The sequence below is a fragment of the Melospiza georgiana genome, chromosome 19 (genome assembly GCF_028018845.1).
Source record: "Melospiza georgiana isolate bMelGeo1 chromosome 19, bMelGeo1.pri, whole genome shotgun sequence".
Classification (NCBI taxonomy): domain Eukaryota; kingdom Metazoa; phylum Chordata; class Aves; order Passeriformes; family Passerellidae; genus Melospiza; species Melospiza georgiana.
The window spans coordinates 12732968-12759904 of NC_080448.1; the positions used below are offsets into that span (position 1 = coordinate 12732968).

General features: G+C 49.3%; 1 protein-coding gene across 9 annotated transcripts in view; it reads right to left on the reverse strand.

The window, feature by feature from the left end:
* MSI2 (musashi RNA binding protein 2) overlaps nucleotides 1–16131 on the reverse strand; it is a 197270-nt gene extending 181139 nt beyond the window's left edge. For all 9 annotated transcript variants that reach the window (XM_058037333.1, XM_058037332.1, XM_058037327.1 and 6 more), the window contains exons 1-5: nucleotides 16048–16131; nucleotides 15836–15876; nucleotides 15625–15706; nucleotides 15176–15260; nucleotides 10994–11035 (exon numbers count right to left, since the gene is read on the reverse strand). In XM_058037333.1, coding sequence (XP_057893316.1) covers nucleotides 10994–11035; nucleotides 15176–15260; nucleotides 15625–15706; nucleotides 15836–15876; nucleotides 16048–16109 — 312 coding nt within the window. In that variant the 5' untranslated portion in view covers nucleotides 16110–16131. The remainder of the gene's footprint in view (nucleotides 1–10993; nucleotides 11036–15175; nucleotides 15261–15624; nucleotides 15707–15835; nucleotides 15877–16047) is intronic.
* Between the last annotated feature and the right edge of the window lie 10806 nt (nucleotides 16132–26937).

Sequence of the window (26937 nt, forward strand, 5' to 3'; positions counted from 1 at the left end):
CACTGTGGGGATGGCACCGGGACTGTCCCTGCTGCCCTGGCACTAAGGGGATGGAACCAGGACTGTCCCTGCTGCTGGGCACTGTGGGGATGGAACCAGGACTTCACAGCCTTCCCTGTGTCTGCCTGTGCCCCATTCACTCAGAGCACCACTCTTAAGAGGCTTCACCTGCCCAGTGAAGCCAGGCCCATCCCCAACACCTGTTTCTAGTCAGTCAGTACCAGTTACAAAAGCCTTTTGCAGAAGGTTTCATGACTGACTCACTCCCATCTCCAATGATGCAACACCCAGGCCATTTCCACACACGGCCTCATCCACTCGTGGGGACTGCAGCTCCTCACCCAGCACTGCCCACAGCACAGCCAGGACACCTCAGCCCCCAAAGCCTGCCTGTCCCTTCCTCCCCTGCACCTGGGGACACACAGCAAGCAGGTGCAGCCCCAGCACAGCTCAGGTTTGGAATAACCCTCCTCTAAGGCACCAGCAATTCCCTGTTTTGAGTACTGCAGAACACGTGAGCAGCACTTCTGTTTAGCACATCCATGAAACAAGGGTGATGACAATCACAATCACTTACCTCATCTCTGTGTGGTAAGAACAAGGGCCACACTTAAACTAGTTTAAGTCATTTCAGCACACAAGTCTTTCGTGAAAGTAGGATGGGGATGTCTCCAGCAATGTACATACCACAGACTATCAATTACCCTTTGAATAAAACTTTTCCAAGAATCAGTTTTTCACTCACAGCTCACTCAGCTCAAGACCAGAAACTTTCAAACCATCACTATCTCACTTTATTTTCACATAGTGGACAGGCAGGCACACACCCCCAAAACCTGCACTCCCTATTCTCTGTCTACCTAGGCACTTTGCTAGCAGATTTCTGGTTTTGTTTTTGAAATGCCCTTGGAGCATACTAAGCAACTTAGAAGCTTTGCTTTGAGCTGCTCTGACAAAAGTTAGGGGAATATGTCCTGCTAACTCCAACACAAACACAATCATCACTAAGAAATGAAGAAAAGTCCATCAAAAACATGCATGACCAGGTCTGTTTTTCACCTGGTCCTAATGCAGTGCAAGAGTAAATAAAAAAGCAGGCTTACAAGTTTTGGATTCCCCTGCATCTACTGTCCTCCTTTAAAACAGCTCTTTTACCTCAAAACTTCAACAAAAAAAGGAAAAAAAGCACAACACCAGTCTCCCATTGAAACAAATGCCTCCCCCACCCCACAAATCACCCCCAAAGCATTACCTTCTTATGGCTCAAAGCAGCTCCAGACCACGGTGGACTGTCCACGGGGAGACCACAGCAGCTCTGGCTCCCACCACCTCCTCCAGTAAATACCCTCGCCACAGCACGTGACTGCAATCAAACCTGGGGCTGATAATTGGTTTCAGGTGAGGGACACACCTGCCTAATCAGCAGCACAGCAGGGGAGCAACGGACAGAGTAACTCAAATCACCTGTGCCCAATCTGGGCTCACCCAAGAAACCCAGACTGCACACGCTGCTGCTGCTGCCCCTGCTTCAGCTGCCCAGCCACCCAATCACCTCTCCACAGCCCAGAGCACATTTTCACCTGCATAACCAGCACCAATAATCAGCCAAGAAATTCAGGACCTGCTCTCTGATCTCTGTTCCACCTCAAGAAGTGCTTGGCAGCTTCGTTTGTCTGCCTTGATCCAACACTCTCCAGTTCTCAGGAATGAGAGACAAGCAGGTGCTGCTGCCCTTCTCTCAGCTGGAGCCAATTCAGAGCATTTCAAGGAAACACACCAAGGCACTCCTCAGTGACCAAGGCCTGCACCTGCCCAAGACCTATAAGAACATTTAAGAAGCAGCAAAATTTGTCTGACCATGTCCATGTAAGAAGTCTACCCTGCCCCTGCATTCCTTCAGCTGCAACCAGGCTGAAATAAGATTCATGAGTAAGGTGCTTGCAACAATACTTGTCCTCTCCTACCTGCTTCTTTCCCCACCACTTTCAAGTGAATCAACTCTTTCTGTTACTTTCCACACACTGCAAGAGATCAGGATTACACAGCACCAGCTGAATAATGCTCTGCTCACACTATCCTCAGCTTCATGCATTCAGATGACAGTGATGGGGACTATAAAGGCACCAAGACAGATAATCACTGCTTATGTCTGCAATTATAGTTCCAATAAAGCTTCTTCATGGCTCTTTAGCACTAAGGCTTTTGGACTGGTAACTGAATTGTTTTAATATTTTTTTCTATTCCCTATTTTATTCTTTTCCTACTGCATACACATGCTTAATCAAGAGAGAAGACAAATGCCTCTATTAAAATATCCACTGGAAATACCTACAAAAAGAGGTCCACAAATCTGAACTGACTTCTTATGACTGCCACAAAATCAAAGCCACGCTCGCAAAACTTTGGGGGAATCATAACTGTGGAAGACTTTCAATAATCATTGTATTTGATCGGGAAGATTAATGACATAGTGGCTGTGACCAGATGAAAAAGAGAGGGGAAAAAATAAAGCACAGGATGATCACAATTCCCTTCTCATACACAGAGCCTGCTGCTCTATCCCAGTTCCTGGGATTAGGTGAGGCAGGAGTTTGGAGCACAAAAGGTGCTGTGGCAGGAGATCCCCACTACCACCCACCCCTGGGGTCCCATGTGGGCTGGAAATGTCCCCAGGCAGGCAGGGGGGGGACAGAGGCTCAGGATGCTGGGGCAGCCTGTCCCCAGAGCTCTGCAAACACATCAGGCCAGGATCCCCATCTGCACAGGACTGGGACACCACAGCACCATCCCTCCCACGGGCACAGCCTGTGGCCCAAAGGAGCCAGGCAGCTCCCAGAGGAGCCTCTGGCGTGGCTGTGGGGAAGAGCAGCCAAGGCTTACCAGGAGGCAGAGGCCCCCAGGACAGCTGCAGTTCAGCACGCTCCCCCTCTCCTCTGTCACTGAGGGCAGCCCTCTGAGCCCAGCACAGCCCTCTGGCAGGCTCCCCCCTGGCCCCAGCACTGTGCCCCGGCCCCCAGGCTGCTCTGCAGCCACGAGAGCAGCATGAGCCATAACTCACAGCTCCCTCTCACATGCCGAGGCTGTGCATCCTTATCTTGCTTCCCCTCTCTGCAGCTCGGAAGTGCCGGCGCGCGCAGGAACCTCAGCAGTTACAGCCCCTGCCTGAAGCAGAGCACTGCCGCTCCAGGCAGGGCCTCCCTCACCAATGTCACAGTCAAAAGCCGTTAAAAACAACAAAAAGCCCAGGTTAACCCCTCCAAGACAAGTGGCACACAGAGCTGGCAGCGCACAGTGCTGCCGTGCCTCCCACACTTCCTCCCCAGCCCAGGGATGCTGCCAACATCCCCTCAGACAGAGCAGCCGTTCAGTGCCGCACCAAACCGGGGGCAGGAAGCTCTGTGCCACGCTGACATCCCTGCACAATCCCCTGCTGCCCTCCTTCCTCTGACCCCTCATCTCCAGCTCAATGGCAGCACCAGTACCAGGCCCACCAGGGCCTTGCTTGGGGTCCCACACGCTGTGCCAGGACCACCAGAGTCTGAACAACAGCGACTCTGCTTCCTCAGCTCTCAGCCCCAGCCCACAGCAGGACAATCCCAGCCAACAGTGGGCCTGGGACATTTCCACAGCAGGTTTAGGAGGGCTTTTTCACCAGGCAGTGTTTGAAGACGGAACAGTTAAATGTTTGGTGTGTGTTCAGCAGGCCAGCCGTCCAGGGCTGGAGCGTCAGAGCTGACCTACAGAAGGTGGCTGGGGAGGAAGATGAGATGTTGGTGCAAATCAATCAAAACAACCCCAAGCACTTTACAGTACAGACTTTGTGAGGACAGGAAACTCCTGCAAGAAGCCAAGAGTTTTTGCTGTAGTGGTCTCAGGGGTCGCTCAGTACTCACACGAGGGATCTGTCAGGATCCTGAGGACATGGCAGGGAACAAGACCTGACACCACCCAACACAGTGGCTGAGAGCAGTCCCGAAAGGTGAGGCAATACCCCACATCTTCAGAAAATTCCTATCGTATTTCCCATCTCAGCATCACCTTTGGATTTCTTTTCAATGTTTTCTGTTCCCTCCCACAATTCATTGAACACACCATGCTCTATAGGCTCTGCAGGTCTGCCAAATACAACAGCAGAAGTAGGAGAATTTCACCAGCAAAGAAACATCTTTACACTCATTCACAGCACTTTGCAAACCTTTGGCAAAAGGATAAATGCTCCATGTACATATGGAGCCCTGCACACAGCTTGGGCTGGAGCAGGGAATCACACCAACACAGCTCTGAACAGAACTGACTGATAACACAGCCAAAAGGATAACAAAACAAGAGCTTCACTCGTTCAGCAAGCACTGCAGAGCAATCCCTGGCAACATCCCCTTCATCAACACCTTCTTCCAGCAGTGCAACAACCACCAAACCTGCCAGTGCTGAGGCCTTGCAGCTGGCAAGCTTCTGCCATAAACCCTGACTTGAGCATCATCTCCCAGTCCAGTGGGATTCACGGAGACTCAGCACAAACACCCAGCTCCTTGCAAGCTCCTTTCACACCACGCTGCCCTTTGGGAAGATTCCTGAGCAGTTTTCATCCAGCAACTAGTTAAACCTCCCCAGACTCTCTATCCAGCTATCATTCTCTTTATACCAGCATTCAAGAAGCTCAAAGTCTTGTCTGCACTTCACAGTCCCTATTTTAAATAAATCCAAACTTCAAAACACTTCTTCACCCTGTGCTCCTCACCTTCTCTTTGATGCAAAACTGACCCACAGAACAACATAAAGATGAGCTCTGAGTCAGGAATACCAAAACACTGATTAAAAGAGCACAGCACAGGTTTGGGAGCACTACAGAGGAATTCTGCACCCTCTGGGACCCAGCCCTGAGCCAGGAGGCCTGGAGCTGCACCAGGACCCAAGGAGCCCTGCCCAGCCCCATCCCACAGTTGTGTGGCACACACGAAGGAAAACAAAACCAGGGGGACTTAACTTCCAACCCTGGGAACTACTTAATTCACCAGATATTAGTTTCTTTCCCCCACCCCACCATTTTTCCCTCCCACCTGCCAGGCCACCTCATTACTGTCACTCTGCATCAGTTCTTGCTACAGCAGTTTTCTTGGACCTTTGCCCCTTCAGTCAGCTTGAAACCTCTTCCCTATTGTACATCAGAGTCAATGGGAAATTAATGCAAGTCTTTGCTGGGGGAGGGCAGGGCAGAGGCACTTTCTGCTGCTGTCAATACCTCTTTTCCTTCACCCTTCCTGCCACCTACACTTCACCAACATATTAAGGAGCCTTGTCTGCATCTCACTGTGCTCACTGAGGTCTCTGGGACCATTCCTCACGTGCAGAATCGCATAAGCCTTAGCAGGGTCCTTCTTTATAAAAGTTCCCAGTCCTCATTTAAGCCTACTCAGTCACAACAATACACCCAGCTGCAGATGTCCCAGCACAGGGAATGACTGAGCAGGGCAGAACAACTTCCCAACATTCTTCAGATTTTCTCTGCACTCAAAAAAGAGAAGAAATGCTTCCAACAGGAGAGCAGTAAAATGCCAAAGCTTAGAAGTAACTTATTAATACCCCATGCTGATCTGGCTACAAAGTTTCACAGTAACTTTCAAATTACTCAGCAAACCACAATTTCTGCAGCAGTAATCGTAAAAATCATAGGCCACGTTGAACACTGCTCACATAGTTTACAGAATTATTCCAGTGACTAAGGCAAACAGAACGTGTGATTTCAGGCCTAGAGCCTAAATTAAGCTTCAATAATGACCTTTTTTTTTTTTTAAGTCTGATGCCACGCTGACCTGTAATCAGTTTTTTGAGGAAACAGCAGAATTGTATTTTCTTGTGAGTGAGATCCTCCAGTGGAGGGGGGAATATGAGAGAGATAAAACTGCCTGTCTGAAGGAGAAGTGATGGAACTGACCATATACAAAGTACTGTCAAATACACAAAGTAATCTTTTAATCTTTTCTGCTACGGGCTTCACAGTTCAACAAAGCATTTAATAATGTGCTTTGAGCCCATGCTGATTCAGCAAAGCACTTACCCACACGCTTATGCCAACTTAAGTATATGCTTAAGTGCTTTCACACAATAGGGGCAGAGAAGACTCAGGCCCTGAGATGAACCATTTTCTGAAACAAGCTGTTTTTCCCTAAGATCACTGACTATTTACAGCTTCTCCTCACTTTATAGCATGACCCGAAATGCATTTGAAGAGAACACTTAAGTACAACTGAAAAGTCAAATAACTATCAGGAACAGCAAGACCCAAGGTAGAGCTTAATGAACCAGAATTGTTCTTGGCTCCTTCTCAGCACAACATACATCTTGATGCACACACCCCACCTTGCCCTGCTTCAGTGGCTCTCCTCTAAAAATAAGTTCCAAGTTGCCTTTAATGCTCTGGATTTCACAACATTTATGAGACTATCACCAGAGTCAACAGGCTAAAAAAAGAATCCATTAGCATTAACTGGCCTGTCACTGGCAGTGACAAATAAATGAATTTGATGGTTTTAGATCAGTCATTAGTAGACCTACCCCCGGGCTGATAAAGGCTCAGCACTTTGCAGAGGAGATGTACTCAATCTGGAAGCAGAGGGGATGCACAGGGGTGTTAGCATGCTGCTCTCCTTCCATTTCCCTGACCTCCCTACCTCAGAACCTTTCCTGGCAGTTACAAGTGCACAGAAGTCACCTGGTAGATGCCATTAAAAATAATCCAACAATTCAGGAAAACACAGGCAATGTAGAACCTCCTTTTTAAAAAAAATCCCAGGTCAGACAGTGTTCAATTTTAATTTTTAGTTAGCAGCATGTCAAAGGGAAGGAAAGTACATTAGGACTATTCCTAACATGAAAGACATCCTTAGGCAATGAGAATGGAAATACAGACATTTTAACAAGCACAAGACAGTCTGTGGGGATTCAGGACAACATGAACAATCTACCTGAGTGATTGGGGAGAAGAAATACATGTTTACATCTCCAAAATACAGCAGTCACAGAAATCCAGCTCAGCTCCTGTTCCTGATAGAAGGCCCTGCACAGCCCCTTCTCCTCTGGCTGTGACACCCAAGGACAGAGCTCAGCCACGGCACAGAGCACAAACCCACAGACCAGGGCTCCTAAACCCTGATATCCACTGCCTGCGGCTGGGCTCACTCGGACTCTGGAACTTTTCCACAGCCCCATCCACTGCCAGAGGGAAGCAGGTTCCAGGAGCTTACCCTGGACCAGGGATCCACATCGAGGGTGGCTGAACAAGACACCCAAACAGTGGCCATGGACCACCCAAAGAACCCCCCCAGTCCATCTGGGAAGGACTTCACACTACTCTGCACACAGATGGTACCATGATTATCACCGAGCTACTCATCCATGCCTGATGTCAAGATCAGGAAATACTTCCTCCCTTACTCCACTCAGACCTGCAAATGCAGGGGAATCTAAAAGGAATGCTTAAAAATCATTGGGTAAAGGTCTGTCCTTGCTGCTCTTTACAGCCTGGTGGGGAAGGAAGGGTGGGCAGGAAAGGAAGAATCCTGAGTTCTGCTACTGTGTCCAGGTCACTCTTTCGAGAAAAAAAAAAAGAAACTTCAAAGTAAACACCTAAAATAAGATGTGAAGTAGCAGGACTAACCTGAAGGAGTTTACAGGCAGAAGCAGGGGAGAAAACAAACAGAACTCTTGATTTTCAAGGTCCATCATTTGCTTTGGAATGAAATCTCTCCCTGCTACTCTGGCTGAGGCTTATCAGACAGCCAAGGGACGCAGACACCCCACCCACAGCTAACTTAATTGGAATCAGACATCCAAATCCACTGGTTAGCTTTAAAACACAATCCCAGGTTAGCCTGGGTGTTATCCCCAAAGGCCATGCCCTCCACTGGCTGCTCTGGAGCAGGCAGCTCCACAGCCCCACGCCAAAGGAGAGCTGCTGGCACTGCCCCCTGCCCAGGGGGTACCAGATGTGCCCAATTGCTCATGGCCCCCGTGCCCAGGCAGACGGGAAACCCAGCTGGCCAGGGGCACAGGGGCCAGGACAGTCCTGCACCAACCCCTGTGATAAATATTCTCCAACCTAACAGAGCAGGGAACATCAGAAATGGCAGGCTGTGTGTAACAGTAACTCAATTATTGTAGTCTCCAATATTCAAAAGGGGGCACAAAACTACTGGCACCCCATCAGTGCTGCGTTTGAAGGACTTGTTAAGTCAGCAGAGTTACAAACGATCTCCTGTTACACACTGCCTTCCAGCACGGGGAGCAAGGCAGATTTTTATCACGAAACAGAGCCCTGAGGAAGGAGACATATATTCCCCAGCAGCCCAAGGAGTTAAACCCTGCAGCAGAATTCCTGAAACAACAGCTTCAAGCGGTGCTGGCCCTCCCAAGGAGGGCAGGATTCCACATCCAGTAACCCAGGGGAGGCACTCGGGAGGATTTCTGCAGGGTCACGCTGGGCTGTTACAACCTGCCACTGCCGGCTCGGGAGCCAATCTGCATCACCAGAGAGGCGTCAAACCGTGGAGATGCGGTTCAAAAACCCAAAATAAAGCGTTTCACTGGGCTGGGGTTGGAAAGGGCCTCAGGGCTGGGCAGCTCCAGTGGATCGGGAGGGGAGGAACAAGTGAGCGTGGGCTGGAAAAGGCAGGGGCAAAGCTGAGCTGTAAGGACAGGCATGGAGGGATGGATGAGATGGGGGAATGCACCCCCAGCCTTGCTTCACCCCAGCCCCCATCACTGCCAGGAAAAGCACAGGAAAAGGAAAAAACCCCAAACAAATCCCCATTTTACTAAACGTACCAGGAAGCAAGATTACTCAGGGAAAAAAAAACCAAACAAAACAAAAACAAAAAACAAATTCTCCCCTTGCACCTAGAGAGACAGAGACATTTCATTAAATGCCATTAATCTCCACAGACCCAAGCATTAGCTAGTTAATTAGACTAAAGTACAGTCACATTTTAACGCTGAGCATTCGCTATTCAACTGGGATAAATGAACAACTAAAGTCCAAAACCTTAATTCAGTATCTAATTAAAAAAACAGAAAACAAAATATTCAGATTATGAAACGCTTGCCAGAATAATACATCATAATTGATGTAAAATCTGCTCTTTATTGCATTTCTGATTTTCTCCAGTCTCCAAATCAGGCTGTTTTCAATCTTCAGATTTTTTTCAAGTGCCCCGTAGAAATCCCAACACTTTAGAAAGGACAACTGTGTAAAAAGCAGCAACAGACACTGCTGACCTCTCCAGAGAGAGCGAGCTCCTGCTAAGAGTGGAATTTGATGTCCATTCCAGCATTTGCCCCACGCTTGAAAGATGTCTGTTACCAAAAACCAAGGGAAAAAACCCCCTACGTGTAGAAAAACAAAATCCCCTTTGTCAATACAGCCTGATTTTGCATTCTTTAACACAAAAATTTAACTCACTAATATGCTCGACACAAAACATGTCCTCGTTTTTTTAATTGTTAGAGAAGAAATCACATGGGACAGCTTAACAGCTCTGTTGTGCCCATTACAAACTTCTCCAAATAACACTGCAGAAACAGATAACTGGCACTGAAGACAGTTTAAAATGTAAATTAACCTTTAAAAGGTATTGGGAAGGAGGATAGGCCCATCAAGCTCATGATCAAAATTCTGTTAACTTTAAATTGTATATTACAGATGGCATCAATCCAACAACATAATCCAGAAGCCACAAGTCCCACACACTATAAACTCTTTGCTCAGTGCAGAAGCAAGCCAGGCACACTATTATTCACCAATTAGTAATTAGATATGTCCTAGGAAGAGAAGAACCTCTAAACATTTGCCTACATTAGTCTGGTTTAAAATTCTGCGAGTAGGCTGTTGGGGTTTGTTCTCTTTTTTTTTTAAGAGCTCCCCAGCACCTCTCCTGTGCCATGCCTGGGGGTTTGAAATGACACAGGGTTTTTCCTAGATGCCTATTTTGTGCAATACTTAACATCATGGTTCAACACACCCAGTTACACTGCTTGCTTTCGAGAGGAGCTGTATGCAATAACAGTTCAGGCTGCAGGTCAGGTAGTTTCCCACCACCAACTTTAAACCTCTCTTCCTTATTGACTTGCATGTACAACTTTGCAGCCTTTTTCTCCCATTTTTACCAGAAGACTGAAGTTACCCAACATGACAAGTGTGTACACAAGTGCCATACATCAGTTAAATTAAGTTTTTTCCAATAGACTCTCAAAAACAAATTAAAAAAAAAGTCAATTGCAAAAGTTTTCTTTCAGCCTCTGGCTTTCAAAATTCACACGCTGCAAGTCTGGCTTTGAAACTGATTTGTTTTCATTAGGCACAACCTAAAGAGCAACAATCACTTGTATTCCACGGGCAGCTTCTGCAGGAGAAATGGCACCAGTGGCATTTGGAGGGAGTGCAGGGGCACAAGAGCCTCTGTCCCTGCAGGTCCCCGTGCCACGGCCAGGACTGGCGGCCAGGCCACTGCTCCGGCCAGCCTGACCAGCTGGACACTCCCAGCTCTGTGTTCCCCTGCTCCTACAGAACAGCCAGCAGCCCCCAGAGCCTCACCAGGAACTCTCCACGCGAGCCTTACACACAGCTCCGCACACATCTCTTGAGTTACACAAAAGGAAATTTGCAAACAATGAAGGCAGAGATAGATCCCCATCCATCACAAGCACAGAACTGAAAGCTCAGCTCAAACCAAGCCTGAAGGCTGCACTCAATCCAAGCACTGCCCATGAAGCCAGCCCGGTGTCCAGAGCAGCCGCCCGGGCGCGGGGCTGAGGCTGCCCGGCCCGACCCAGCAGCCCTGCACGGACACAGAGCAGCTCCTGGGCCCCAGGCACACGCTGACCCCCCCAGCAGCAGCAGCTTTAAAAGCTTTCATTGCCAATTCCCCGGCTGAAACCCGAACTGCCTGGCAACAACGATTCTCTGTGTGCCTGAAATCCTATTATCGATCCTCCTACTTACCTTGGGCTGTGCTCGTCGGGGAAACGCAACTTTAGGGTCAATCTGAGGAAAAAGAAAGGGGAAATCAACAGGGTAGCTTTGGTTGTCATTTCACATTATTTTGATTTTAAATCACTGAATTATTAATCCCTCATTTCTCAGGCTTGCAATTCAGCACACCGGGTCATCCAGAGCTACTCTGGAAATGATAGGTCACAGTCTGGGGAGTTTGGCAGGGGTGGGGAGATGGGAAGACAGGAAGAAAACATCTCTCCTGCACTTCTCCTCCATCATCCTCTGGGCAGCAATCCCCATGAGTGCTCAGGGAGCTCTGGATCAATCTCTGGGTGCTGCCTCTACCACCAAAACTGCATGTTGAGGACTATCCACATGCCCTGGAGGTTGCACAGAAAGAGGGCCAGCACTCCTGACCAACGTCTTAACTTGGTGGCTTTGACACCTGCCCCTTCCTGCACTTGGGTTTGGGGTTACTTCTTTTTTTCTGCTTTGTTTTGCTAACTGACAAGCAACACCATACAAAAAAAGGAAAGCAAAGTCAAATTATTCACATTTCAATTATTAAAACTGAAACATTTGAAGGACTAGAGTCTCTTCCATAATAATATACCCAACTGATGTGATTTACTCACTCTCAAAGAAAATAAGTGAGCAATGGAAAACTCCAAAGGGGCATTTCTGGGATGGGGCAGGAAGGGAGGGGAGTAAGTTACAAACGAGTTTCATGTGTGTGAAATATACACGCACTGAACTCAAAAGTAAACAACTTCCTAAACAAGGTTTTCCATTAAGGACTTACTCAAACTATCCATGTTCATACACGTCACCACAGACAAAAAGAAAGGAGGGGAAAAAATCCTTGCTTTACCCCCCTGGCCTGTTTTAAGATGCAGCGTTGGCTCCCCTTGCGCTGCATGAATTAGCACGTCCCCTCTGCATTCCAAAATGCTAATTCTGCAACCTCACACAACTTCCACGGGGTCATCTCTAAAAAGGGACTCCTCTCTCCCATTCAAAAATTACACGAAACCAAAAAGGCGCCACCGCAGGCACAAAGGAATGGCTCCCGGTGGTGTTTGGAGGCTGGATGCAAACAAAACCACCAGCCCTGCCAACAGCAGCTCCCCTAAATCGCAACACAGCGCCCGTGCGCTGCTGCCCTCACTGCTGGCTCTCAGCAGCACCTGCACGCAGACATCTTCCACAAAAAGGGCCTGGAAAGGGATGTTCTGAAGTACTGGATCCTGCCTGGACTGTGCAACCTGCAGCTGCTTTCAGAGCTGTCCTTGCCTGTGCCACCAAGTGATGCCACTGACGCCGGCAGCGTTAAGCACATTCAGAAGGACGGGCTTTTGTAGACTTTGGGACTGGCTTTTGTTGTGTTTCTCCCCCCTCAAGCAAACCCTGAGGAAAAAGAGATGTTTGCATTTGGTATTGTTATTCCTGCGGTGATAAATATTCCTGTCACTGCTAAATAACCACGGGTCTCTCCTAAAAAGTAGTTTTACTCAATTAATTTGTCAAAATGGGAAATACCGCAGACATTTGATGTGCAACTGATAAACTGATTTGCCTCTATCAGATACAAATATTGTACCTTTTTTAGGACACACCTGAGAAATGAGCGATTACATGCCATTTTATTGTTCAAAAAGCATAAAGAGTAAAATTATTTATCTAGAGAGCTAACCTTTTCATAGAGATTAACATTATCTACAAATATATTCAGCACTGACTAGGCATTTGTCTACTGGGGAAATACAACAGGTACGGATTTTCCACAGCAATACCCAAAGGTGGAAAAATATGCACTTTTCTATGTTTGCTCCAAAACTACAGGTTTTCCCACCAAAGAACACCAGGCCCACCAGAGGGACATCACTGCAAAGTCCTGCTGGTAAAAAGCTGGGAGAGCCATTAAACTCCAAAGCAACACATTCATTTTTGAAGGTCAGTTCAAAGAGCATGGAGTCCCTTGCACCACAGCGACAGATTTTCTAAAAGAACTGAATTTTCCTTCCCACAACCTTTTGCATAAACATCACCAGCCTTTGAAAACAAACACTAGCAACGAATGTGGCAAATCCATACCTTTTGCATAACCCTGTCAACTATTTAAACAACAACCAAAAAGGAAACAAAAAAAATAAAAACAAAAACAAAAAAACCAAAGTTCTACCAAAAAAAAAAAATTAGTTAGTTAGGTACAATTCTACTTACTGTATCTACAAGTCCTCTAGGAAATGACTATAATACTATTTCTGATATGAATGGCCATTACCTAAACAAAGCTTTTAACGTAACTGTAAACAAGAGCGACGTTTCCATGCCAATACCCAACCGATCTGCCTCCTGTGCTGAACGTTGAAACAGAGTCAAATGCCTTGTTATACTGCACAACAGTTACTACAATACTCTACAAATACACGCCTGAAAGGACCTGCCGGGCTCTGGGCTTCACTTTTAGGCTGAATTACTGATTCTAAGGTCAGTTTTGTATTTGGATTGATTCAATCATTATCACACAACCAACACCGAGGCAGATTTGCCCCGGTGAAGCTCTTCACCCCTCCCCCAGAGAAGAGCAAATTAATACATTGCAGGGACTAGACTGTGATACAAGAAAAAAGCTGGGGGAGGACCTAATTATAGTCAGAAATATGACAGGGTGTCCTCCCATGATTTTTTTTTTTTAAACTCTCGTTCAAGATACTGTTTGCCTTTGTTCTTCTTATCTAAATTTATCTTTAAAAACACATAGAGAATATAGCTGTACATGAAAAGTCTGGTGAGTTTAATTTCAGGAGCACGGTTGAATCAGTTATCTTACCATATCTGATTAAACCTAAAATCAAATTATTAAGGCATGTGAAAGCATGGGCTTCGTGTTCAGGCAAGCCCAGCAGAATCTGTAGGTCGAATTAAAACACTAGATTCCACCTGCTTCTACAAGAGCTTTAAGCTTTTTGTTTCCATATAAATTACATTTAAAAAAAAACATATCCTCACGTTTGCTCCCTGCTTCTCCCTTTCTTCATTGAACTATAATCTCGCACACACAGGCACCCGTGAGATGTTGCAGCACCGAGACAGGCTTGCTCCTAACACCAGGCTCAGGTTAAAATAAACCCCTTGAGCCCCAGAACACCGCCTGCAAACCCCAGTGACAGCAAGGAGCACGCTCGATGTGCCCAGCAGCATGTCTCTGCAGACAGCTCCCTTCCCAAACACAGCCCCCTCCGAGCCAGCAGCACCAGAGCACTGATGACCTCTAGCAGTGTCCTTCCCCCCTCCCCTCCCAGCTCTGCCCAGGCTCAAAACTACAACCAAGTAGGAGGCACAAAACTTCATCTTTTTGCTTGGCCTGGGTCACAGGGAGAACACAGGGCCCAGAGCTGCACTTGCCCGACACCTTTTGTTTGACCCAACACTGAAAGCACCACATTGGGGCAGAGGGCAAACTCGGGTGTGGAATTTTTGTTTAAAAAAAACCCCAAAAATGTAATGTTTATTTAAAAAGAAAAAAAAATCAGCTGCATCTCACAAGCATTTTTTTCCTTACATTATGCACTGGAGACCGAGCGCAGCAAAAAGCTCTGGAGAAACAACAACACATTAGGACTTGTGTTTCTCTACCACATCCACTCTCCAGCTCTGGCAGAGCTTCCCATAAATTACCGCGTGCGTTTCGCCGGGGCCCTGCCATCACAGGTGAGGGGACCTCTCCAAAAAATGACTTTGGGAAATGACACGAGCAGCAGCTTTCTCGGTTTGACAGTAAGTCACTCCCACCTTGAAACGCGCTCAACAATACATAAATAATCAATCAAAAGAATCACAAAGTTCCCTGCAGAAAGCATGCCGCAGCCCAACACCAAAAAAAGTTGGATTTTACTCCACAGCTTTTTCAATGTCACCGCTCAATAAAATATAAGGCCGGGGGAGGAGCCAGCGGTCGGTATGGGTGAATTCCGATTTCAAAAAAAAAAAAAAGAAGTTACCGCTTTTGGCAAGTTAAAAGGCAGAGTCTATAAAAAATATAAAGGCAAAGCCGAGGCACGCAAGGTCCCGGTTCAATGACAGCCTGGCACCGCCCGCGGCACCGGCCCGAGCGGGGCTCGGAGCGGCCGGGTCGCGGCCGCGGGTGCGGGAAGGGCGGCGGGCAGCCCCCGCAGCAGCACCTACCGTCTTGGAGTCCAGCTCGTGGTGCGGCTGGGCCAGGACTTTGTCTACACTCGCCGGATCCGCGAACGTAACGAACCCGAAGCCTCTGCGAGAGACAAAGAGCGAGGGGATGGCGGGGGGGTGGGGGGGGTGGTGATGAGAATTAGAGCCAAAGGGAGAAGTCATAAAAATAAACCGCTGGGTCCCCCTCCTTCCTCCGCCCTCCCCCGAAGCCTCCGGGAGCAGGGGCGGCCGGCTCCGACCCCTGGCCCCTCTCCGGCTCCACCGGCCGCTTTGTTTCCTGCTCCGGGCTGGAGGGATGCGGGCGGGGAGAGCCCTCCCGCAGCGCCCCACGCGTGCGGGGGGATGCGGGCCGGGCTGCTGGGCCGGCACCGGGGGCTGCGGGTCCACCCGCCCCGACCGCAACTCGCGAAGTTTGTCAGCCCGAGCGGGGTGGGCGGCGGTTTTACCTGGAGCGCTTGGTGGTGGGGTCCCGCATGACCATACACTCCCTAATTTCTCCGAATTTGCTAAAATAGTCTCTAAGGCTGTCTGCGGAGAGAGAGAGCAGAGAGGGAGAGGAGGGTCAGGGATGGGGGGGCGCGGGCAGGGCCCGGCCGGCGGGACGCGGCCCACGCGGGGCGGGACACGCGTGGGGAGGGGGCGGCGGGCGGGGGTTACCTGGTGAGGTTTGCCAGCTGAGGCCGCCGATGAACATCTTGCTGGAGGGAGAGAGCAGAGCGGAGTTGAGCGCCGGTGCGGGATCGGCCATTTTGACGGGGCAGCTCCCGGCGGGGCGGAGGGGCGCGGAGCGGAGCGGCGCGGAGCGGGGCGGGCCCGCCTGACCGCCCCTCGCCGCCGCGCTCCGCGCCCCCGCCGCCCCGCCGACTTACCCGGGGTCGTGCTGCGCCTCTCCGGGGCTCCCCGAGGTAGCCTGGCTCCCGTCCGCCTCCATGGCCGCGCCGAGCGAGAGCCCCTTAGAGAACCCCCCCCGCCCGCCCAACCCGCCCCCCCCGGCCCGGCTCCGGCTCGGTTCGCTCCGCTTGCTTTGCCCCTTTTTCCCTTCCCCCCTCCTCCTCCTCCTCCTCCTCCTCCTCCTCCTCCCTCCGCTACCGGAGGATCTCACTGGAGAGGCGCTGGGGCAGCAGCCAGATCCGTCACACGTGGGATCGGCTTAGCTCAGCGCCGCGCCGGCGCTCCCTCCCCCCGCCGCCATCCTCCCCTCCCTCCATCCCGCCCTCCCTCGCGGGGGCGGGGCCTCCGCCGGCGCGTGGCCCTCTGTGACGTCACCGTGACGTCACCGCGCCCTCCCCGCGCAGCTCCCGCCCCCCCCGCGCGCGTCCGTCCCTCACGCGTGTCCGCGACACCCGGGACTGTCCTCACGGGACTGTCCTCACGGGACCGTACCCCGGGACTGTCCTCACGGGACTGTAGCCCGGAATTGTACCCCGGGACTGTCCTCATGGGAGTGTACCGTGAGACTGTCCTCATGGGACTGACCCCGGGACTGTCCTCACGGAACTGTAGCCCGGAATTGTACCCCGGGACTATCCTCACGGGACTGTACCCCGGGACTGTCCTCACGGGACTGTAGCCCGGAATTGTACCCCGGGACTGTCCTCATGGGACTGACTCCGGGACTGTCCTCACGGGACTGTTCTCCCCTCATGGGACTGTACCCCCGGGCCCCTTACGCCCTGCCCGGGCCCCCCGACCCTCACGAGGGGTGGCCTTTGGCTGAAACTGGCTGTTCCTGCCGACCCGCTGCTCTGCTCCTCACCCCACACAGCCCAGCCGGGTGTCAGGGGACAATTCCAGGGGCTGGGAAGTGCCTGCTGGATGTACAGGGGAGGAAAATTAAATTTTAGGGACTCGGGAAATTTTCAGAGACATCAGTGGGTTTTGAGTTCCTCCACCTGTCCAGCACCTAGTGCCTCCCACCCAAAGACCTCCCAGCTCAGCAGCCAAGCCTGCAAGAGCTGTTTTGGGATTGCCAGCTATTTCCAGCTCAGGGATTATAATATTTTCACTAGGGCTGGGGGCAGTACGTGGATATACTTTCCAGCAGGGACTAATGAACAAGGTGGGAATAAATGGATGTGTGCAGGGCTGGGAGGTCAGGCCCACTGGAGAAACACCTCTCTTCATGCTGTGATGCTGACCACTGTAAAACAGGATATAATTCCCTTTATTTGGTTTGTTTTGCCATGAAGTGCTGAACTCTGGCCCAGCAGTGGGGCAGGCTCTGCTCCTCCAGAGTGGGCAGGGAAGAGGGGCTGACCCGACCCTGCCCCAGCAGAGTGAGCAGCACCAAGGTGCAAAGGAAATGGATGGGGGGGATTAAAGAACAGTCTTTTTCTCCCGCTTTGAGCTTCCTTTAGATCTTAGCTATTTCTTGTAATAATCACCGGGAAATTACTAGTCAGGAGAGCGGTTCCTGGGGTTATATTACCCCTTTAATCTCTCTGGCAGCGGTGCAGAATTTTAAAGGGGTTCCAGAATGAACAAGCACAAGACAGATTGTGCTGATGGACAGAAGGAACTTCAGTGCAGCTGCTTATAGCTCAGAAAGAAATTTTGATTGCTATATATTAAAAGGAAATCTCCACTGCTATCCCTTCCATCAGTGAACGTTGCAGGTCAAACGGCTTTGGGAAGACTTTATCAGTACATTCTCTCTCCACCTCCCTCAGAGCTGAGACTGGGTTCAGGGATGTGACCGGTTTCAATCTGTTCAGTTGGTTTTGCTCTTTCTGAGCACTCTGCTGTCACAGCAGAAGCCAAACCCACGGCACCAGGGATGCTCTGGGGACACGCTGGGCACCTGAAGCCCAGGGGTGACAAACCAGGAGCTGCCGTCCTGCTCCTTTGGCAGCAATCGACAGCACCCAGCCCCAAAGGTGCAGTTCCAGCCCCAATCCCGGATTTTTCTCCAGCCCACTGAGAGTTTGCAGGCTTGCCCTCTGCTCTCCTCCTCTCCAGCCTCTAATGTTCATGCTAAAACTCCAAAGTCCCAGTGGAATTTGGGAAGCAGCTAATGAACTGCAAAGCTGACATCTGTAACTGCCGGCCAGGGATAACATTCTCCCTTGCTGCACAATTAAAAGTTGAAGCATTTAGTCCAATAACAAGGAAAGTTACTGCTATTGATTCAAACCAGCCCAGATCCTCCATGGTGGCTCTGCAGGACACAGGAATTTGGGACAATCACACCTGTCCATATACTCACGTAGCCCCTAATCTCATTAGCAGGTTTTAGCCTCAACAATTTCCTTTCAATTTTTACAACTCCTGTTTCATATCAGAGACTGAGATGCAGAGTTTGTTAAGATCAGCATTTATAAGGCCAAAGTGACATGAAACCCCAAATCTCCTTGGAGGTAACATGGGCCCTGAGAGCCTGATTTCTGAAACGAAGAGATCTTAGGCTCCTAAACCAGCTGGGCATGGATTGGGAATGCTGTTCCAGGTAGGGAAGGTGGCAGGTGCCAATCTCCCAGGCTGCAGTGTGTTCCTTGGACATCCTGTCTTTGCTGTGCAGCAATGCCAAGGGGCTGCATCCACCTCATGCTGCCTGGGGAATGAGTTCATCTATCTGGGGCTGCAGGAATCTGCATTTATGTGTTGTATGCTCTATAAATTCAGTGTCATAATAAAAAGGATCTAAATCTTTACTGAATAATTCATTTTCACGCGTAGAGAAGGAATAATGACCTATATTACATTCCATCTATCATTTAGCAGGTTGTGGAGATTGATCGGCTGGTGGGTTTCGAGGTCCCCAGCGAGGAGCAGGGCCCTGCCTGCTGCCCAGCTGTGCCTTCACCTGACAAACATTATTTAGACAGAATTCCAGGGGGTGATATGCTGGGGAGCTGCCAGGAAGTCAGAGATCATTTAAAATGCAGAATATGTTATTGCAAACAATTGGTGTTCTTGGTGCATCTCTGCCTTGGGTGTTACCCACAGATCCGGACCAGGAGAGGGGCTGTGCCAGCCCTGCCTCGGAGGGAGGAGACACAGCACAAGGCATGGAAGAGATGTCTTCAGGCTCTGGGGTGTCAGACTGGTCAGGGCTGTCTGGGTACCATCCACATCTCCAAAGAGCGGGGCAAAGACTTCCTGTGTGAGCCTGGGATTCACAACAGAGGACAGGCTTTTAGCTGCACAGCACTCAGCAGCTTTGGTTGTGATATCTGTAGACAGAATTTCAGCAGAGTGCAGACTTAGGGCGTTGGATATTTTTTATTTCATTTTAGGCTTTCATTTCATTAATGCCCATCCATTAATGTCACCTGCGTTTCCTCGTGTGAGCTCTACTCCTCTTCCCATGTTGCCTGCCCCTCTGTTTCCACCTGCTGCATCAGCTGAAAGGAAACCACCAAACCCAACGCCCATGAGCACTGCCCAGCCCTGGGGCTCTCAGCAGCCCAGGGCCAGGCAGGAAAACAAACAAAAACCACTGAGCCTGGCTGCGCAGGAGGGAGTGACCTAAAAACACAGCAGCCAGTCCCTAAACAGGAATAGGTTATCCCAGAACTAGTAATTTTAGGGAAGCACTACTGGTTCACACCTGGTGCAAACGTGGCTCTATATTTTGGGTAGACACTGGAGTTTTTCCCTGTCAAGTTCCAGATCTGCATCAAATTATTTCAGCATTTGCTAATGAAGACATTACACTGACCTTATTAAAAACATCATGATTTTCATCTTAACTGAAAAAACAGCGTTTTTTTTCAACTGTTTCAAAAGAAGAATAAAACCCAAATATTATCAGGCCCATCTTTCCTATGATAAGGGAGGAGGGGGAAGCTCTGCAAGGAAAGATTTCAAAGCCTGCTTTGTTTTCGTCAGCTTTGAAATCAACAGACAGCCCTGAGAATACTGTTTTTCAGAACCACAGTGTTTAATTCTATTTACTACTTCCAGGCAATTCTATATATACACACAGCGAAAAACCCAAGCAGCTCACTTTAAACAAATCCTCCTGCTTTTTTCAGATGTGTCATTCCTCCTGCGGGTAGGATTGCAGGATACAGATCAATTAAGTTAAAGCCAAAAACAAAGCAGGGAGGAGAGAAAGGGGAAGAGCAGGGTTTGTGCTGTCCCTGGGCAGCTCTCCCTGCTGGATCTGGGGGGGTCATGTCCTGTGGGCACCTTGGCTTCACCTGAAGGAGGGTGTTGGTGGGGAATTTGCCAAAGACTTCCCCAGCTCTGCTGTCTGATAGAGCAGCTGGAAACCCAGCCTCTCACTCCTGTGCTTGGACAGATCCAAGCACCCCAAGTTACCCCTTGTGTTGTCTCTCATCCTGGGGTGGACTGAGTTATGCCAGAAATCCCATTTCCTTCCCTCTCCTGAAACCAGGCTGTCTACCTTATTTCTCTCCCTGATTAATTTTTACCAAAGGCCTTTAAGAGCCTCTGATAAACTGCTCCCAAAGTCCAAACTAATATTATTAACTATGAATCTTCTCCTATAAATAATTCCCAGAAGTAGATCAATGCTACCACTGAGTCAATGGATTCACTGGAATCATTTCTTCCTGCTACTCTTGGATTTTTTTCTCCCTGTCGCCACTAATCAATTACGATGATAAAACTACCCTGGAACACCCCCAAAATAAAGATAAACAGTGTGTATTATCAGAGGCTGGGGCTGTGTACGGTGTTGAAGATGCGTTACCTTCTCTGAGCCACATTTGTTTTCCTCTACAGACAGTTAAGGGGAAAAAAAAAGGAGGCCCAGTAAATGAATGGTCTGGTGTAACACAGCATTAATTCCCTGACCTTCCGCATTGAGTGACTAAGAATCTCAATCTCAATTATTCCTTTCATGACGGAATCTAAAATAGACACAGCAAGTCCTCACATTCTTGCTCAAAAGCAGGAGAGGTGGAATGAGACGAGTCAGCCTGATCACACTGAAACCACATCCATTATCAGTTCCATGTCATTCAAAAAAATCGACTGTGGGAGAAAGCAAGAGCATCCAAGGAGAATTATTGCAAAACACGTGCTGGCAGGATCTGGATAAATACAGACACTCATTTATATATGCACATGCATTTAAAATTCACAAGTGTGGAGCTGAATCAGGGGTAGGAAAAACAAGTCACTCCCCAGAGGACACCATCGCTCTAAATTAACAACAGGCAGATCAGAATTGATGAAAACACCCTGAGAGGTTGATAAGCAAAGCTCCCACTCTGGAGATTGTGGGGATCCCTCACATTTTGGAGTTTGGGCTTTCCTGCACCTATGGCATGATGGAAATGGCAAACCCATCATTTCCTGTCTGACTTTAGAGTTAACTACTTTGTTTGCTCCTCTCCAGTTAATCAAATGATTCTTATTGCTGATACAGCAAATTCCATGGCCATTAAGTTCGCATCAAAGGACACACGGCGCAAGAAAGTTTCCACGGGTCTTTAGATTATCTCGGCCCAGATCTTCAATGGGCACGAAATCCTCACAGTCACACTACCATGTGTATTGGCTAAAGATCACCCCTTCCTCCATGGATATCTGAAGGTATTTTCCTGCAGCTGGAAAACAAGGACAAAACAGACCCAGCTGTGGGATGCTGTCCTTTGTCAGGAGCTGTTGTCCAGCCATGCCCGGCCATGTGCAGGCAGGAGCCTCACTCCCTGCACACAGGGCTCTCACCCTGGGCTCACCTTTAATGCAGTTCCCTGGCTTTCCATGTCATTCGCTGATTTTCAGCTCGAGCTCCTGGGTTTGCCTTTCCGGCCAGGGCCTGGCACAGCCGGTGGCAAGGCTGCAGCGAGCCCGGGAGACAAGGAGTCACACACAGCCTCCGGCCACATCCTAAATTCCAGCATTGTACGTCAGGAAGAAATGTGCCTGGGAAATGTAGCTGTAACTACATTAAAGCACCATAATTCAATTCTAACCACATCATTACGGAGGTGCAGATCAGATAAGCACGGAGAGGAGGGAGCCGGGCTGTGCGGGCTGCGGGAGCAGCGTCCCGCCGCTCGGGCGGGCTTGGCGAGCATCGCGCTCCCTCCTGCAGGGATGCCCCACACGTTTATACCGCAAACTCACCTCTGCAGGCGGCGTCCTGCACTCCCTGCCTCTGCTCCGACCCAGTGGCACCCCTGCAGCCCAGAGGCAGAGCCTGCATCCCTCTTCGGGAGGGTGTTTTGATCCACACGGGCCCTTACCCCGATCCTACACCATCCTTCTGCACCCAAGAGGCTTCACCAGGGCGGTGCTGGTGAGCAGGGGGAGCACTGCAGCCCCTGGCTGAGCTGCTGCCCTGACACCCCTCCAGTCCCCAGCCTTCCCCACTGCCCAGGGATCTCTGGCCTCCCCATGAGAGGGATGAGGGTGAGGAGGAGCTGCTGGGGCCATGGCAGCCTCCCCTGCTATCCAACATCACCATGCTCAGGGCATCAGTGCCTTGCCACAGTCACACCCAACTACTACATCTCACCATGGACTGGAAACCATTCTTTGAGTTACAACCTCCTACCAGGGAAAGTGCTTTTCCCATATTTAAGAGATTCCTCAGCTTTAAGCACCCTCTCCCACTAGATTTAAAGCACTGATATACTGACTGTCAAGGCCCTGGATCCCTGGTCTGACTTTTGGGCAGCCATGAGATTAACTCTTCTGTTCCAAATCATTTTAAGCAGAGGTTAATGCTGAACTTGTGCATCTGCCTTTGCTGAATCAGGGCTTTGCCAACTTCCTGCTTTATTTATTTGGCTTTCTGTGATTGCTGAGCCGGGATGGCAAGGATCCTACCTTGAACCTCCCCTGGGACCTCTTGTGATGAAAAGCAAAGCCTGCAAACACTGTGTAGTCTCTGCTGCATTAGGAGAGGAGTTTCATGAAGATTCATGTCTTTCATATTGTTCTATGAAATTAAAGAGCAGAGGAAAATGACTTTCGAGGAAGTGAAGATGTACTGCAGCAATTTAGTTGCAAACATAATTAAGCAACTGGCCCTGACATACCCGTCCTTTCTTGGCCAAAATTCAGCTGGAATTTCCATTGATGTCAAGATCAAGCAATGCAAATAATTAGAACAAGCTTTGTCAGGAGAGTAAGATCCAAAAGAGATTTTGGGTGACAGGTCTGTAACAATGCTCCCCTCCTTCCTTCTGAGCTGGACTCAGATCTTTAGGTCCATCATTTCCCTTCCAGGCTCATCCACCTGCCTAAGGCTCACATTGAGAACTGTATGAAAGCCTGTGTGAGGCCCAGCTGACAGCCCAGCAGAAGTGGCTTCCAGGCTCCAGACATGGAAGGAAGAAAGGCTGGGATCCCGCATGGAGCTGCGCCTTGTAATGAAGTCACTGCCACTTCAGACTTACCCAAATTACATTGATGGGTTAATTTTGCACTGAAGGCTCTCAGCTGGGTCAGGCACCAACTCCCTCCCCTCTGCTCAGTGCCAGATTGGGCACCCCGTGTTGTCCTGGAGGTGGCACCCAGCCAGGTCAGACTGGCACCGGTGCCTGTGTGTGCTCTGTGTGACTGCCACAGCCCTGAGTGACATCCCTGCTCCACCTGGAGCCTTTGTGCTCCCAGAGTCGGTCAGAGCCTGGAGATGGGGTGAGCAGGACCAAACATTTAACTGCCTGAAATAAGAACTGGGCACTCATAGCTTGCTTACAAACAGGCACAATTACAAACGTGCAATTTCTAATTGCAAATACACTTACAGACTGGTTATAATGAAGCAAAAGCAAACTGCTCTTAAGCTGAGCTGAGAGCCCTGGGCTTTGGCAGTGATATTTAGAGCTTTCCCGAGTCCCTGGGTGTGGAGTGGTTTTCTAAAATTGCCAGGTTTTTAGTTTTTGTTTAAAGTAAATGTATAGTCTTTGAAGCTCCAAGGAAAGAACTTGAAAAATGTGACCTTTAGAGCTTTGATACTGGGTGACAAATAAAAAGAATCCAAAGGACAATCCCCTTAAAAATATACATGGCTATCATTTAGTGAGCAGAGACAGGAAACAAGGATGATGTGTTTTGCTTTGAGGCCAGGATTGACAGCAGCCTCTCACATTATCCTTGAAATATTAGTGGGATAACACAGTGCCAGCAAACGCCTCCTGCATGCACCATTGCTTGCCCAATTTTGCAGGAGCAGGTGCTGAGCTGGGGCTGTCTGGGCTGAGCCAGCAGCCGTGCCCAGCCCACGGTCCAGCAGCGCTCCAGGAGGTGACATTTGCCTCGCGGGCACTTGGGAGCACCTCAGCTTCACCTTTGCAAATGGAACTCTCTGCATCATTGGGGAACCACGCCGGCAGGCCCTCAGGAGCCCAGCAGCTATTCTTCCTTCTATTTCATACTAGGGTGCTCTTTCAAGGGAAGGAAAACCTTGGGGAAACTGAAAAATACCTAGCTGGAGTGGGCAGAGGCTCCCGGATGTGTTCTTCCTGGCTGAGGCTATTTTGGATTGATGCAGCACTAAAGCTCTGTGGCTCTCGTGGGGCATTACTGTGATGCACCATCAGAGCAGCCCTGCTCCAGTGAGGATGGAGTGCGTAGCATTACTTACACTGCACAGAACTTCTTGCAGTCATTCCCCCTCCCCTCTTTGCTCACCTCCTTGTGTGGCTGCAGCTCACCACAGATGGGACTCTGCTGGTCTGAATCAGCTCAGGGACAGTGTTTTGCTGTTCTGTACCAACAACAACAACAAAATAAAATTCAAACCAACACAAACTTAGCTGAGAAAGTAATAAGAAGGCAAACTCAATTACTGTTTCATCTGGCATTATTGTTGCTTTGCTGCTCTTTGTCAGGGACTTCTTCCAAGCAAAATTGGAGAGATTATCTTGTCTAGATGTTATGAAGTAGCTAAGCCCTTCCGCCAGTGGAGGAGAGCCAAACGCCTAGTGTTGGGCAAGTGGAAGTGTAAATATGGTGACAAAGTGCTGCCACTGCTCCCTGGCTCCAGGGGCCGCCTTTTCCCAGGGCTTTGCTCACTCCACATCTGCACAGGGCATCAGGATTTCCCCAAGATATCCTCTTTCCTGTCCCAAAAGCTGCCTGGAGCAGGTGTATTTGGCATAACATTTCCTCCACTGCTGTGGGGAGCAAGAGGGAAAAGGTATTTTCAGAAGAGAGGAAGGCCCCTGTTTAATGTCACAGCGCACAGCCCACCCTACAAAATCCAGCAGCTCAGGTAAGGGATATTTGCAAAGCTGGAGCAAGGCTCGGCTGGAAACACGGAGCAGCCCCAGCCCGTGTGGGTGTGTCTGTGTACATCCAGCCAGGGGGATATTTAATGATAATTGCTTCTTTTCAGCAGCGAGCAATGTGCCTGGTACAACCCAAAATGATTTTGCTATTTTGACGCTGGGAAATCTGCAAGTCAAAGGTGAGGGAACGACTGCGCAGAGCAGCCAATATTAAAAATCACAATCTGGCAGCGGCGGCGCGGGCTGGCAGAGCTGGATTGCCAATCATTTTTATACCTCGGCGCTTTAAATAGCAATAATGTGTTGAATGTGAAATTGCCTGTGCTGATGGGGGTTGCTGCACGTTATTAAAATCCAGGCATTGGGACACACGTTACACATTTGAGATTCTTTAGAGACATTGTTGGGGGAAAAATACAAACTCTGGGAGAAATTTGAGGGAGGGGGGCCCAGGAGGTAGAGGGTGAGGGAGAGGCAGACAATCAGGTCTCTGGAAGATCACCAGGCAAAAGGCAACAGGGAGAACACTTTAGCTCTTCTGGATATGCCCAGGAAACAGCCAATTATTTCAGAGTTGTTGGAGCATTAAGTGATGCAGATTATTCCCCCTAACACTTATTCCCTATGCAATTCCCACTCCGTTTGCTCTGATTTGGCCCATTCCAGATCCCCATTTGGCCCAACACCTGAGCCCTGTGTTGGAGCCAGGCTGCTGCTGTGCCTTCCTGGGCACCTGTCCCTGTACAGGGGCAAAAGCCCAGGGAAAGGTGCCCTGGCCTTGCCCCCAGGGAACAGGAATTGCTGTTTGTGATGCTCCGACAGCTCTGCCTGGGTGAGGATACAGAGCTGAGTCCTCACCAAACCTGCTGCTTCCCATCTCCATGGGAGCATTTCTCCTCCCCAATCAGGGAGTCATTATCCACTCCAACTGCCACATCCCTCCTTTTGGATGACTAGAACCCTTAATCCATGATTTCACAGCCCTACTTAGGTACAAGCACCCACATGAAATGCAGATCTGTATAAAACCCAGCTCTGCATAAACACAGCCCTGAAAGAGGAAAAGCTGTGATGCAAACATGGTGTTATTTCCATCCATCTATGAGGTTATTCCTTACCTCCACCAGTTCCCTACCTGCTCCTCGCTCCTCTGTCTCACCTCCCAGGTGCCCAACTTCTGTAAAACCTTTCAGGAATGGGATATTCTTAGCTCAGATGTACACAGACCATAGGTTGAAGGGGACTAAAATAACAAAAAATCCATGTGCCTTTAATATTTTCAGGATTAATTTTGCTGCAGTCTCATGGAGTGCCCTGTGCCAGGCTGGGGTCCTGCCATGCAGGCAGGTGAGACAGAAGAGGAAGGTGGAGAATTAGGATACATACTTTTCAGGCAGAGAGCAAAGCAGAGATTTAAGGTCCTGTCATATCCCAGAGTTTTATTAGTCATTTTGCAGCAGCTATAGGACTGATTTTTTAATTAATATTTTTAAGAGAATAGGTATATTAATAAAGTCCTAATAATAAAAGGTACCAGAACAGAATAAAACCTGAAGTATCTCTGTTCATCACTCTCATGGACCCCACGCTCTTTCAACAAGG